Source organism: Aythya ferina, assembly GCF_964211825.1.
Source record: "Aythya ferina genome assembly, chromosome: 8".
NCBI lineage: Eukaryota > Metazoa > Chordata > Aves > Anseriformes > Anatidae > Aythya > Aythya ferina.
The window spans coordinates 11,830,070-11,844,282 of NC_140304.1; the positions used below are offsets into that span (position 1 = coordinate 11,830,070).

Consider the following 14,213-nt stretch of genomic DNA (forward strand, 5'->3'; position numbering starts at 1 on the left):
ATGGTTGGTTACAAAACGCCGCGTGGGAAACCGAAAAGGAGCTGCAGGAGCAAGGAACTCAGTTCCTGGGTTTGGACTCGGACGAGGAACAAAACCAGCGGCGAAGTCAGGCTGATCCCACTGGCAGAGGCAGCTCTGTTTGTTTTTCCATCAGGGCTGGAGGAAAATCACAAAGTTATCATTGCAGATTATTGCGACTCCTCGCAGCACTGCCTGTTCCGAGGGTTTCCAATTTATCGGTGCATTATTTAGAGAAAAAAAAAAAAAGGGGGTGGGAAACAGCCCTTCAGCTTAAGGCAAGGAAAAGGCTATTTTGGGGACAGCTTCTCCTATAAATAAGAGGCCGTGCAAGCTGGACACGCTGGGTAAGGAGAGGACAGCGATGAAGCACTGCTCTCCCAGGGTGTCGGAGGGGATTTCTGTGATCTGCAGTGGCGAGCTCCCGAAACGCCGCGGTGCAGCGACAGCAAACAGCTCCACGAGGTGCGGGGAGCCGAGCAGGGCGCTTCCCCAGCACGGGGCTGCCAGGGGAAGGAGCTGGGAGAGCAGAAATCTGTATGCGGAGGTTTTCCCAGCCAAGTGATTGCCTGGGTGCCTCCCTCCATTCCCCAGCTCCGTGCACCAGGCCTGAAGAAAGCTATTAAGGGCCAGGGAAGGGAGATTAGCAACCGCCGATGGAAACCGCAGAGAAAAAGGGGACTGCAGGGAGGGGAGCGAGACCCAGGACCCCAAAGACCCCAACACACCCCCTTCCGTGGCGCAGAGCTGGCCGCAGGACCGCGTGCCTCAGGACCACATTGTTCCAGCTTGAAAAAAAAATAAATATCACAAGGGCAGGGCTCACGAACAAGGCCAAGAGATTTAATTCCTCAGTGCTTTTTTTTTTTTTTTAATGCCTGACGTAGGAGCGAACCAATTCCAGCCCCGGCGATCCCCCTACAGCAGCAGGGAGCAGCCCCACGTTCCCCCACCCCGACAGCACACAGCTCCCCCGGCCTGGCGGCTCCACACTTCAATGTATTCAGCCCACAGCCTCCTCAGGCCACGGCTTTCTGTAATTTATACCTATCCTGCCCGCCACCTCGTGTTATTTCAGCCAGCAGATCGCCGGGGGATGTGGAGCCCCCAAGGCGGACTGCGCGGGGCTCAGAGCCCAGCCCTTCAAACCGCTGGTTCTGGTCCCGAGCACGGTTCCCTGCAGATATTCCCCAAAAGCAGCGTGACAAGGGGGAAATTTCACCAAAAATAACCCAAGCCCTCTGCCTCCAGAGCACACCGGTGAGGGGACACCATGTGGAGCACCACGTGGTGATCCAGACCCCAAATAGGGTGCACAGCCTATTTTGGGGTTCGGTATGGGTTGATGTATCGGGGCCTCACACAGCCTGGTTATGTCTGGCCAGCGTGTGCTGCTCCAGACTGGCAGTCAGGAGGCCAGAGAGTGCCCACAAACAGCTTCACCCACCTCTCTAACGCCTGCCAGGCCGACCGACCCGAGCCTGGGGATGTTTGGGGAAATCAGAGGACGCAGAGCGAGGCTGGGGAGGGCCGGGGTTGATTAGATTCCGGGCTGCCCCGTGCAAATGGGGCCGTATTGATCCGGCCTGCAAACACCTGGCTGGGAATAAAAGCAGCCCCTGAGCGTACAGAAGCTGCTATAGATTATTAACCAGATCCACTGCTGTAAATCACATTACCTCCTTCAAAAGGCCGGCCCAGGACCCAGTTCCCTCGTTAGGTGCTGCACAGGCAGGAAAGCACACATCCCTGCCGCGCCTGGGAGCGTTACTGCCGGCACCCAGAGGCCCAAGGATTCAGCACAAAAGCATGAAGCCCTCCAGGAACAGCCTGCCTGGGGGGCCACGGCCCTGCTGCCCTCCCTGCAAGCCCCAAAACCAGGCCCAGCACACGGCCTTGGCCCCCACAGTGCCCAGAGCACGTAGCTTGGGCTCTCCCGCACCCCAAAGCGCCCCAACTCCGGGCACAGGAAGGAACAAAACAGCAAAATGCTTAATGGAGCTTCAAAAAAAATATATCAAAGTCCTCTGCAGAGCTTCGTTAGCAGAACATTACGGCTCCTGATTAAAGGAAGGACAGGGAAACGAGGTGCTGCACCAGCAGCAGAGCAGCGCTCCCGAATTTCTCCGCTCTCCCCGCCAAGATCCCCGGCTCTGATTCAGCAGAAGCAGGACCGGCGGCACAGCCCAGCGCATCTCCCTGCAAAAAAACCCATTTACATTGAAACCACCACCCCGCTCCCCCAAAGAATTGCTGCATGCAGTAATTTCCCTGTGACAGGCAAAAAAAAAATAAATAAAAAATAAAAAACCCTGATGAAATTGTCTCGGAGTTGCTCCGCGATTTGTTTACAGCTGCTGCCCTCAATGCCAGGGCTGGCACCGAGGAATAAATCCCACATTTGAGACCGTTTAGGAAAAGCTCTGCTCGCGGACAGCCAGCGCTCGGAGGGGGAAATCCCTTTGCAGGTCTCAAATGAGGGAACTAGAGCCGTTTTCCCCGGAGAAATTTAGGCCTGAAAGATCTTCCGAGTTCCTCGTTTGGAGCTACACGGCCCCGTAACGAGATCTCGGTCCCTGGGCCAAGACCACTCACAGGGAAGGGGAGAGAAGCCCGTGGTGACGGGGAGGACACACGACACGTCCCTGACAGCAGCTAGTTGTGCCCACACCTGGTTCACATGGGTATTTTGGCTGCGCCAGCCCCCCAGGAGCTGTGCGAGCTCGTCCATCCCCACCAGCCGTCTCCAAAGGGGTGCAGCCCCCTCCCTGCACACAAATAGGAAAGTTTATTCGACAGCAGGCACCCCAAAACAAACAAGGACTCGCAGCGGGGTCACAGGGACCCCACAGAACGGGGGTTGCTGCCCCGTAACCCATGGGGCGGACCGGGGTCCCTCCAGGGTGGCTGCTTTCCATCCCTCCCAGAGGTGGCTGCTGCTCTTTTTGCACGGCGCAGCCCTCCCCCTCGAGCCCACATCTCCCAGACACCGTCCTCCCTTGCAGACCCATCCCTGCCTCGCAGCCTCCTGCACGTTTTCCCTTCCCTCCTTTCCCTCCGAGCCAGCAGCTTTCTGGAAGTAATTTAATCGCGAGCTGCACAGAGGTTTCCCCGCGCAGCAGCGGCCGCCAGCAGAGGCCCTGCTCTCAGCAGAGCCCACAGGGAAGAGAAGACGACGAAACGGGGAAGAGAAGATGATGAAACGGGGATGAGCAGACGATGAAATGTTTTGCTTTCCCCTCCGAAAGCAGCCAGGCACCCCGCAGACCCCGCACCGACAGACCCGCTGCCCACCCGGCCGGCGAGGAGAAGCATCACCTCTCCCTCCAAAGCTGGAAAAAAAAGGGGGAAAAAAAAATAAATCAAACCCTTTGAAGGGCAGGCAGGCGACGCTGGACTTCCCGGAGCAGAGCAGGGCCCCTGATCCTTCGGTGCAGGAGCTGCAGCACTTTCATTATTGGCTTTGCAGATGGAGAATTGAGCCGGAGGTGCAGCACCGCGCTGCGATCCAAACCTGGGGGGGCTTAACCCCCCCCCAGCAGCTTGGGAAACCTCCGTGGAAATGCAGGAGAAAAGGAGGGCAGGGTCTGAGATGGTACCAGAGGGTTGGGGAGGGGAGGAGAAGCCCGATGCTGCATCCTGCCCCGCCACAAACTTCATCCTGCAGGAACTGCCCCGCGCCTGCAGCCCCGCTCGGGGCACCACGGCGGCCCCGTTCCCTCCTTTGGGGACGGGGGGGGAGGAAGAAAGAAAGCAACCCCATAACGTAATTGCTATATTAAAGAGAAACGGCAAGCAAGAATAATAAGAGAGGTGTCAGAAGTGAAATACAGTAACAGACATTAAAAAAAAAAAAAAAAAGACTACAGTTCTGTGATGGGGGTGTTAATTGAACACAGAGCTGGAGAGAACAAAGGGGTGTTAAGGAAGAAAAGAAGGGGGGAAAAAATATCCTGCCTCCTCCAAAGATCTGATTTGAGTTAAGTTTGGTGAAGATAATGCACGGGGAAAGGTAACGAAGAGGCACCTTATATAGCTATTATGTTCTAAAATTAAAGAAATAAACCCATTATTCAACAACACGCGCAGGGCTAATCAGCGCTGCCTATAAATACTCCACTCCCTAAATTCCCTCGATTGGTCGTGGGCAGGTTTTTCTTTTACACCCCAAACCCTTCGGCACAGAGGGGCTGAGATAATCAAAAGGGGGGGGATTTCAACCCAGAAGTCGGGGCCTTTTTAAGCAGTCCCGCCGCCCTCACCTCCCCCAAAAGAGCCGAGAGAAAGTGAAAGGATGGGCAAAGCTCTTAAGGAGGAGGAATGAGATTAAAGGGCCCTATATCCTGTGCTCAGCCTCTCCCCGCCCGGCCCCAGCGATGCAGGGGAGCTGGGAAGGGCTCCCAGCTGAACCAGGCGCTGCTGCCTTTTGACAGCAGATATTTTCCAGTTTGCCATCCAAGGACCCCACGTCCGCGATGCTTTGCCTGGTTCCTCTGCTTGGCTATTCCGCTCAGGCAGGGAACAGCAGGAAAAAAAAAAAAATAAGGAGAAAAAAAAAAAAAGAAAAAACGAGGGGAAAAAAAAAAAAAAAAAAAGGATGTAAATATGGAGCCCCTACCCCTGCCTTCAAACTTTTTCTAAATCAGCAGCGCCGTTTCCGATTTCAATCCCTCTCGACGGAGGAATCGGTTGCCTTTAGGACAACAATGCCTCCTCTTTCCATAATTATTATTCCAAAAAGCCAGGCAGCCATCTGAAGGCAGTCCCTGCCCCTTCGCTCACAACAAAGCAGCCAACAGCAAGTGGAAGCACAGCGAGAGGACAACTTCAACAGATATTGAAGCGGCGATTTTTTGTTTTCCTCCATGCTCCCACCTGGAGCAAACCTCCCAACTTTGACTACTCCTAAACAAACATCGCCCCAAAACATCACTCCAGGCTGCAGACAAAAGGAACGGATGGATTCCCAGCAGGGAGCTTTATAAAATAATGCTTAGAAATGCTTTAAAAGAATCGAAAAGCCCAGGTGCAGAAGGGAAGCCTTTGGCCAAGAAAGCCGACCTCTTTTCCGAAGAACTTTATGGACACTTTGGGTTTGCTCAGACAATGTTAACGCGATGAAATATTAGCCATAATGTTGCGAGAGGCGGTGGTAAAGTCTCCATAAGGCTCTGGAGTCACTTAAATCAGGCAGCGGGTAACTGGATGCACATTTCTGCACATCATAACGCCGGGGAGGGGGGGGACACGGTGACCACGAGCAGCCAGCGGGATGTCAGGCGACGGCTCACACGAGAAAAACCCACCACACACGTAAAAAAAATGCTGGGAAGCAAAATGGGGAGGCTGGGGGGAGAACTCGGCTCAACTTGGCTGTGCAGACCTGCCCGCAACCCCGGGTTTCTCAGCCCCAGCAAACCCAGGGCTGCCCTCCTGCTGCAGCCAGGCCCACCTGGTAATGGCAAATAAATAGGAAAAATAAATAAATTGCCATCTGGCCCTTTGCTCGCTCACAAAGTGTGACTTTTGGGGATGCAGCTGGGGGAAAGGGGAGGAGGAGTTTTAATTTGCACAGCACAAATAAGCCACCGCATCCGAGGGCAGGCAACCCAGGCTCCAAAAGCCACCTCGGCTCAACCTCTTCAGGCTTCCCTGCGCAGCTGTATCCAAGTAACCCAGGCACAACACCAACAAATAACACATTGCAAAAGGCTCAGGCAGCCCCAGCCCACACCTGAGCATCCTCTGTTTCCACGGCACACTCCAGCCTGCCACCAGGCATTAGCTCACAGCTGCAGCATCCCCGTTAGCACGTCGCCCGCATCCGCCGCCGGGGCTGGTCCTGGATTCCCCACCCCAAAAACTTTGTGGCTGTGCTATCAAAAGCGAGCTGGGATTCATCGGCGACCCTGCCAGAGCACCAGCAGCACACACGGCAGCACAGACACGCGTTGCCTTTGGCTAGCACCAAATCAAAGCAGGAGGGAAGAGGGAAAGGAACTTGAGGGCTCCTTTTTGGGGGGTGGGCGCACAGTAAAGGACTGTAAAAACAGCTCAATCCCTGCACCACCTCCTCCTCACACCATACAAACTCTGCAGAGGGTCTGTGCAGAACCCATGGCACGGCATTTAGGAACCCACCCGACGCCTGACTTCTCGGGGAGGTCGGACAGCACGGCCTTAAGGACTCGGAGCGCCGCATGCCATCGTAGGTGCTTTGTCTAGGCTACAAGCTGCACAAACACCGCTTAACAATAGGCCCCCTTAGTCGTTTTATATATATTGCAGGAGTCAAGTAATTGTGTTTCCTATCACCTGCTCGCACCACGCGGGTTTATATATATTTAAGAGGAAAAAAAAAAAAAAAAAAAAAAAAAAGTAAGGCCCAGATTCAGGTTTCCGAAAGCTGTTCCCCTTTTATGTGTAACTATCAATGTATATCAACGGGGTGTGCAATCATATTTATTGTCACTTTCATTCATGTCATGCCCTTGCTTATATGGTTTAGATATGAATTATTGACTGGTACGGTCCGTGTTGTAAGAGGGGAGGCTGAGGGGGGGTGGAGAAGTCAAGTACTTCACAGGCTGCTAAACCAAGGCAGCTGGATCAGCACGGGGAACCTCGGAGCACCTCTGATCAGCTCGGAAAGGCAGAGGCAAGTCACCCCCCCATGCTGAATTTCCATCATTTCCCCCAATTGGAAAAAAGGAAAAAAAAAAAAAAAAAAGGAAAAAAAAAGATTCCAGCAAATAAATAAATAAGTGGTGCATGTTGCTAAATGTCCTTTCCTGAGCATCTGTTGTTTAAGATCACCCTTGATTGATGACTGCTATTTTTTAATTGTTGCTTTTAAAATTTAAATGCCCCCCTGGGATGTGTTATAAGTGTGTTAGTACATGGTAGGAGGTCTGGAAAGTGGGAAACGGCAGAGCCAACGCTCTCATGTCATTAGCTTCTTTAGAAGCCTGAGAACACCCCATGTCATAAAACAACAGTACCCTAAAGTAACTAACAATCTAATATATTGCTTTCACTAAAGGCAGCTGACAACTTGCTCTTATGCGAGCTAGCCCGGATGATTGGCAGACAAGAGCATTTTAACCCTTTCTTTAAAAAAAAAAAAAAAAAAATACAAAGTAAGACACCTTTAGGTTTACCAAACCAGGAGCAGCAGTAAAATTGCGCAATTGCATTTTGTTTTTCTCCCCGCACACTCCCTAGGCAGGATTATTTTTTTAAACAGTGCCACATTTTTAAAGAAAAAAAAAACTAGAGTAAGAGAGAAATGGCAAGGTTTTGCTTTTTTTTTTTTTTTTTTTCCTTCTCTCCCCCAAGAAAACAAGAAATAACGAGCGGCCATACAATAGAAATTAAACCACAGCATTTTCCCTTGCAGACACAAACCACATCATGCGAGTCCAGTGCCAGAAGCATTAAATACCAGCGAGTTATTTCTCCCCACTTAAACACTCCTACACACGGGCGGGGGGGTGAGGGGGCACAAACTTTGTGGCATAATACCTTCAAAGAGCAGAAATCAAAAATAAATAAAAGCAGTAGAAGGAACAGCACTGATTTCCTACCTGTTTTCTCTTTGATTTCACACAAGACATTAAAAAGGGCTGGCTTCATCCTGTGGCAGTTTAAAGCATGTTTCCTGGGGAGAGAAGAAAAGGGGGGAGGTTAGGACGTCGCTGCAGCTGGGGAGAACTTCCCAAAATTCACATCAGCCCTGCTGAGTGCACCGGGGGTGGATTTTGGCCGGGGTTGGGAGCCCAGCAGCCCCCGGGCCCAGCCGCTGCCGTCCCCGCCGGGGCTCAAGGGATGCGAGCAGCGGTGCCGCCAGCAGCTAACGGAGAGCAGATAAATGGCACCAATTTGGGAATCGCTTGGAATTAGGATTTGCCACCGAGCGGCTCTCACGGCCACAAAGTGCAAGGCAGGCTGCGTTCGCCGAGCCAGAGCCAGGGCTGGGAAGGCAAGCGTGGTGTAACTCATTCAAACACACACAGCCGAGCAGCGCGGGGCTCCCTCCGTCTCCCACCTCCAATATTAAACCCAGCCATGTGTTTCATTCAGCTCGTTCTGCGAGGCAGAGGGGAAAGAAAGAAAAAAAATAAATGCCCCCCCTTTTTTTCCCTAGGCTGGCAACATCCTCTGCTTAGAGCTGTCAATTCGGGGGATTTCAGCGCCCAACTTGGAGTGCAGAAACGCACGGCCACAGGCACGCGCGCATATGGAGGAATAAATCCATCTCCCTGCCTTCCTGCTACACTTCTTGCATACAGCCAGCCTATTTGCAGGTGTTAAGATTTAATTCTTTACAATTGGGATAGTAAATGCATTTAAAAAAAGCACAGCCAGATGCTTCTGGGAAGTGGGAGGCATCCTGCTCGCTGCCTTTCTTTTCGGTGGTGGTTTCATAGCTGACCGGTCTCCCGTGGGTTTAGAGGAAAGGCGAGGTTTTAGGGGGGGGTGGTTTGAATCGGCTGGCTTTAAAACCCACCGTGTGCCTGCTGAGGCAGGATTTATTTCTTTTTCCTTAGCCCATACGATCATTTTGCCAGGGGTTCGGTCGTATAAAGGGCTGTTCCTATCAGGCGCCAGTTACGGGATTTCTGTTTACCAACCGAAATTACACGCCAAGACGATGTGAACATCTGGCAAACATTCACACTACTTACCCCACCACCCACAACATGTTAAAAAGATTTATCTCTCTGATGAAGCCTCTCAAAGGTATATGCCCTCGCCGAACCACAGCGGCCCCTTATCAGCACACCCAGATGGGTGCAGACATCGGGGTGGACACAAATCACGGCCGTGCGCTGCAGGGGCCCTCTTACAGATAATACTGGCACTTTGCATCTTCCCAAAACTTTAAAAAATAATAATAATAAGGAGCAAAACGGCCACGCAAACAGCAGGATGGATGCAGGAAATGCACAGCTAAACACCACTGATAAATGCTGTGCGTTTGGCAGCTCGGGGAAAAGAAAAAGGAAAAAAAAGAAAAGTACTGCGAGGAAGCAGCTGAAATAGCCCAGCAAGGCAAAACCATATCACCTTCTCCTCGCTCTGCTCTGGCTGGGGCTTACTGATGTGATTAAGCACCCCAAATTACCCTTGCAGGATCACACACCAACCCCACAACTTTCAGGAGGGAGACCCCTCGCTTCCCCGCGTTGGGCCGGGAGGAAAGCGCATTATGAGCTGCTCTGCCCCTGCACGAGGACTAGAAAAAAATCAAAATAAAATTGAAAAAGGACAGCACAAACGCTCTCGCCGAGCCCAGGAGGCGAGCAGGGGGTTTGGGGGGACACTTTCAGCCCCCTGGAAGTTGTCGTGCCGCGGGGCTGTGGGACGGTGCCGTGCGTTTTTCCAGGAACAATGTACTCGAGCAATCCTCCCCGGCCACCAGCACGGATGCCAGGGGGAACGGCACCACCCCCAGCAGGAGAAATTTCAAGGGTGCCCCCCAGACGATTCTGGGAGACTTTCTTAGCGCTAGGCTTTTAAGTGGGAGATTTTGAATTGGGAGATTTCCCCCCCCCCCCCCTAACTTTTGCTGGGCGCGCGCTGCTCCGAGCCGAGGGCGCTTCGGCTGCTGCGTTTCGCAGCCTTATTTTTTTTATTTTTTAATTCCTTCTGCGATTAAAAATAATAATAATAATAATTAAAATATATATATATAAAAAAAGGATCTACGTAACGCATTCTGAGCACAAAAGCACGGCCTGAAAAACAGCGGGAGGAGGGCCCCAGCGGTGGGACCCGCAGCTCCTGCAGGATCCAGAGGGGATCCGGAGGGGATCCGGAGGGGATCCACTCCTCGCCCGCTCCAGGACGGCTCCTCAAAGCCCCGAAACTGCCCCAAAGTTGCCTAGAGGGGTGGGGGCAGCCCCTAGGGCGCCGAACAATGCCCGGAGCCGCCCCCCCACCCCCGGCCCCGATCGCCCCAGGCAGGGCTCGGAGCAGGGCTAAGGGGGGGGGGGGGCTCCGGGGCTGCCCCCCGGCGGCCAACAAAGGGCGAGCCGGGGGCGCACAAAAGGCGGCGGCGGAGCTGCTGGGCGGCCAAACTTCCCCGGCACCTGCCCCCAAATCATCCCGGGCGTGTGTCCGTGTGTATGTCCGTGTGTCTGTGTGTATGTCGGTGTGTGTGTGTCCGTGTGCCCCCCCCCCGGCGAGCCTCACCTGGCCTGCGCTTCGTCCAAACTCTGGTCGGTGATGGTCATGATCTGCTGTAAGATGTCTCCGATGTCCTGCTTCCTGCCTGCCTCCCCCTCCGCCCCGCCTGGTCCATCCTGCATGTGCTGGGACAGGCCCGGGTGCCCGGGCATCCCCACCCCGCCGTGCGTGTGCATCAGCCGCGGCTGCTCGTCCATCTCCGGCCCCGCCGCCTGGGCTCGGCTCCTCGCTCGCTTTTCTTCTTCTTCTTCTTTTTCTTCGTGTCTTCCCCCCCCCCCTCCTCCTCTGCACACACTCCTCCTCCTCCTCCTCTTCCTCTTCGCGCTGCTTTTTTTCTTTTTTCTTTTTTTTCTTTTTTTTTTTTATTGGTATCGATCCTTCAGGCTTCCAGCTCCGCGGCGGGGAGGAGAAAAAATACAAAAATCAAAAAATAAAAAAAATAAAAAATAAAAAAAAAAAAAAAGGAGAGAGAGAGAGAGGAGAGGAAAGAAAGGGGGGAAAAAAAATCCCTTCGGCTGCTGGAGGAGGAGGAGGAGGAGGAGGAGGAGGGAGGGAAGGAGGGAGGGAGGGAAGGAGGGGGGGTTCCGGGGAAGGGAGGGGAAACGGCGGCGACTCCAAAAGGGGGCGGCGGGGCAGGAGCCGCTCCGGAGTCACTCCGGATCCCAGCGGGGCGCTGTCAGCGCCGGAGCCGGGCGGGCTCCAAACTTTGCCCCCTTTTTTTTTTTTTTTTTTCCCCCTTTTTTTTTTTTTTTTTTTTCTTCCCTTCCTCCGGGCCGGGCTCGGGGCTGCGTGGCCGCCGGCAGCGCTGAGGTGGGCGGCAGCGGGGGCTGCCCCCCCCCGGCCGGGCCTCCGCGCACCGCAGCCCCCCCCGGCCCCGGCCCTCGCCGCCTGCTTTTGTTCGGCTCCGGACTCCTCAAAGTGGCACGGAGGAACCCGAGGAGGAGGAGGAGGAGGGAGAAGGAGGAGGAGGAGGAGGAGGAGGAGGAGGAGGGGAGGAAGGGGCCGCCGCTGCTCCCCGCCCCCCCGGCCCCATTGGCGGCGGCGGAGGGAAGGCCCGGCCCCGCCGCCCGCACCGCCCCCCCGTCAATCTCCGGGTTCAGAGGTGGGCCGGGGGCCGCGCCCCGCCCGCGCCTTAAAGCGCCCACGGCCTTCCTCCTCCTCCTCCTCCTCCTCCTCCTCCTCCTCCTCCTTCTCCTCCTCCTTCTTCTTCCTCTCCTTTCTCCTCCTGGCTTTGCCTGGAGGCGCTCAGCCGGCAGCCGAGATCCTCCCCGGCACGCCACAGCGAACCCACACAGCCCCACAGGGGGCTCACGGCGCCCCTCGCCTCACCTCATCCCCGTGAGGCGGTGGGGGCAGAGCTGTCCCTAAAGCACGGCCACCCCCAAAGCACAGCCACCAGCTTGTCCCCAGCCACAAGGGACCCTCAGGGACACAAAGAACTGGGGCAGCAGGGCAAGGCCGAGGATATACCCACAGCATCTCCTCACCACAACCTAAAGCCCAGGGGCTGCTCTAGCTGGGGGACAATTTGGTGACCCCACATGGAACCAGATGGTCCCACACCTGATTTTGCAGCCCAAACCGTACGTCCTCAGGGCAAGGGAAGCCAGCAGAGATCCCAAGGCCACAGAGACCGCAATTCAGGTCTACTTGTCACGGTGTCACAGGTGAAGGACTTCGCCAGCCCCTCTCTGCGTTATCCCAGATCCGAGGCTGCCACGTGGCCAGAAATACTTCTGGAGGCACCAGCGGGTGAGCAGGGCCAGCTGAAGCCTGCAAAGTTGTATTAAAAAGATGTAAAAGGGAGTTAGGGCAATCAGAAAAGCTTCCTGCCTGGGAGGTGACTTCATCAGACGCGAGGGCTGCCAAGCTCCAGGTCCCTTGTAAGGGAACACAGCCCCTGACCTCGGTGCAGGTCGGGGACAGAGCCATCCAGTTTATTGGAAATAAAAAAAAAAAAACAACAAGGCAATTGTTTTGCTTCTGCTCTTCCTCGTTAATGAAACACTTTCCAGTGTTTTAAGCAAAACATGACTTTCCATTTTGAAATTTCCTTTCAACCCATTAAAATGTTTTAAAGCGGTTGAAGGCAAAGTGAGATGTTTTGATTTTTGTCGCTATGAAATGTTTCGCTCAACACATTTTTTTTGATCCTCGACTTGCCAAAATTTTTCAAAAATTTGTTTCCTCACCCAAGACAGATCTATATATTTTTTTTTTACTTTTTCAAAAAGGCCAAGAAACGGGAGAAAATATCCAGTATCTCCATGGCTCCACAGGAAATGGAACTTGATCCAAGGAACCAGGAGCCAAGGGACTTCTCTCCAAAGGCCCAAACTTTCAGACACTTAGTCATCTCTTCACTCCCTTGCTCGCACACCAAGTCTAGACGTACGCTGTCTCAAAATTTGGCAGGGACTCTCCCATCCCCAGAGGTCAGCACAGGTTTTGGGTTTGATCTTGAGCAGCCCCAGGGAGTGGAAGCACAGCAAGAGCTCCACGTGCACGACAAAACGGGGAGCGCTGCGACAGGCCAGGGGTGGGATGCCGTGGTCTGCTGACCCCACAGACTCTTCTACTGCAAATCTTTCCCCATTTCCAAAGTCACAGCGTGGTCCTGCAGCGTTTTGGGTAGATGCCAGGCAGCGGGAGCCAGGAGACCCTTAGGGCAGCCGTCATGGGTAGGAGATGAGGCTCACATGGGGGCGAGAGGAGTTGTCTGTGGGGTGGGTGAGCCCGAGGCTCACCCCGTGGCATCTCACGGGGAGGGGGATGCTGCAGCCCGAGCTGCTCCACAGGGGGCATCCAGCACGGGGCCTTGGAGGAGCAATTGGGAACGGCCAGGGCTCTGCCTCTGCCGTCTACCGGAGTCTGTAAAATCCCTCCTGTCAGAGATAACTAATCCTGGGGCCTTTACAACACCTCTCCCGAAAAGCACATTTCATCCCACTGTCTCCTTCTGCCTTCCAAGTGCCTGAGACTGCAATAGGTATTACCGAAAATATTCCCCTCGGGAGCTGACACTGGACTCCCTTAAAGCCCGAACGCCACCACCCCTCCTTCCCCAAGACACAAGCAAGCGCTCTGCTCTATTATCTCTACACCCACTAAATCTTCCTGAAATAAAGAATAAACATTTCCACCACACATAGTATAAGTGTATATGCCAAGCTGCGTCGCTTCCTCCCCTCTGTGGTTATTATAAAGTGGTTTTGTTTCAATGGCGAAGCAGATGGACAGGGTCCAAGTCTGCCGGCCCTGCTCCCTGGGAGGACGTCTGACACTGTCTTTGGTTTATCACGGATTCCTGAAGAAAACGTTTACGGGAGCCTCTTGTTTAAAGTCTTGGCTCCAGCATGACATAATTCCTATTATTTATTGAATGAAAATCAAGCTGTTGTTAATGCACCATTACCGTGGCGGAGCGAAGCCCTGGGAAATTGAGGCCAAGCACACTCTTTCTCTGAGCACGAGGGAAGCATCTCCCCACCACCATCACCCCCCGACGCCTACACCACAGGATGAAAACCAGTCTCCTGCCCTGTGAATCCTTACACGTTCTCATTTTGGTGAGGACAGCCTGAGTTCCTCAGACTCCTTTACTTTGAGGCCTCAAAACTGAGACCCCATAGTCGATACGTAGCCCCACTTCAGGGGATGGGTACCTGGGATACCTCAGTGGTGATGCTCGTTTCCATTCTTCACAACCAAATTCCTTTTCCTCCCTTTTCTGCACTTTTTCCACTACCTCATTCCATGGAAAAACCAGCCCCTGTCCCGTGCCCTGGGAGCACAATGAGCTCCAAACAGACAGTCCCTCTTGGGTTAAATGTGGCAGGGTTTAAATTCCTAGCTGGTGTTCAGGGGAGATTCTTAATTTTTCCTGGAAATGTTGTTGCTTTTTTGAACTGGATGTTTATTTGTCAGCTTAGTCATTAACCTTCTTCCTTACTCATTTGGCTTTTGATAAGACAGAAAATGTCAAAGGGAAGGGAAATAGGCTC

General features: G+C 53.6%; 1 protein-coding gene across 2 annotated transcripts in view; it reads right to left on the reverse strand.

Annotated features, from left to right (window-relative positions):
- PBX1 (PBX homeobox 1) overlaps positions 1–11,162 on the reverse strand; it is a 111,115-nt gene extending 99,953 nt beyond the window's left edge. The window contains exons 1-2 of one of the 2 annotated variants that reach the window (XM_084527190.1): positions 10,216–11,162; positions 7,605–7,678 (exon numbers count right to left, since the gene is read on the reverse strand). In XM_084527190.1, coding sequence (XP_084383316.1) covers positions 7,605–7,678; positions 10,216–10,406 — 265 coding nt within the window. In that variant the 5' untranslated portion in view covers positions 10,407–11,162. The remainder of the gene's footprint in view (positions 1–7,604; positions 7,679–10,215) is intronic. The other variant, XM_084527191.1, reaches the window with a different exon arrangement.
- Positions 11,163–14,213: the final 3,051 nt, after the last annotated feature.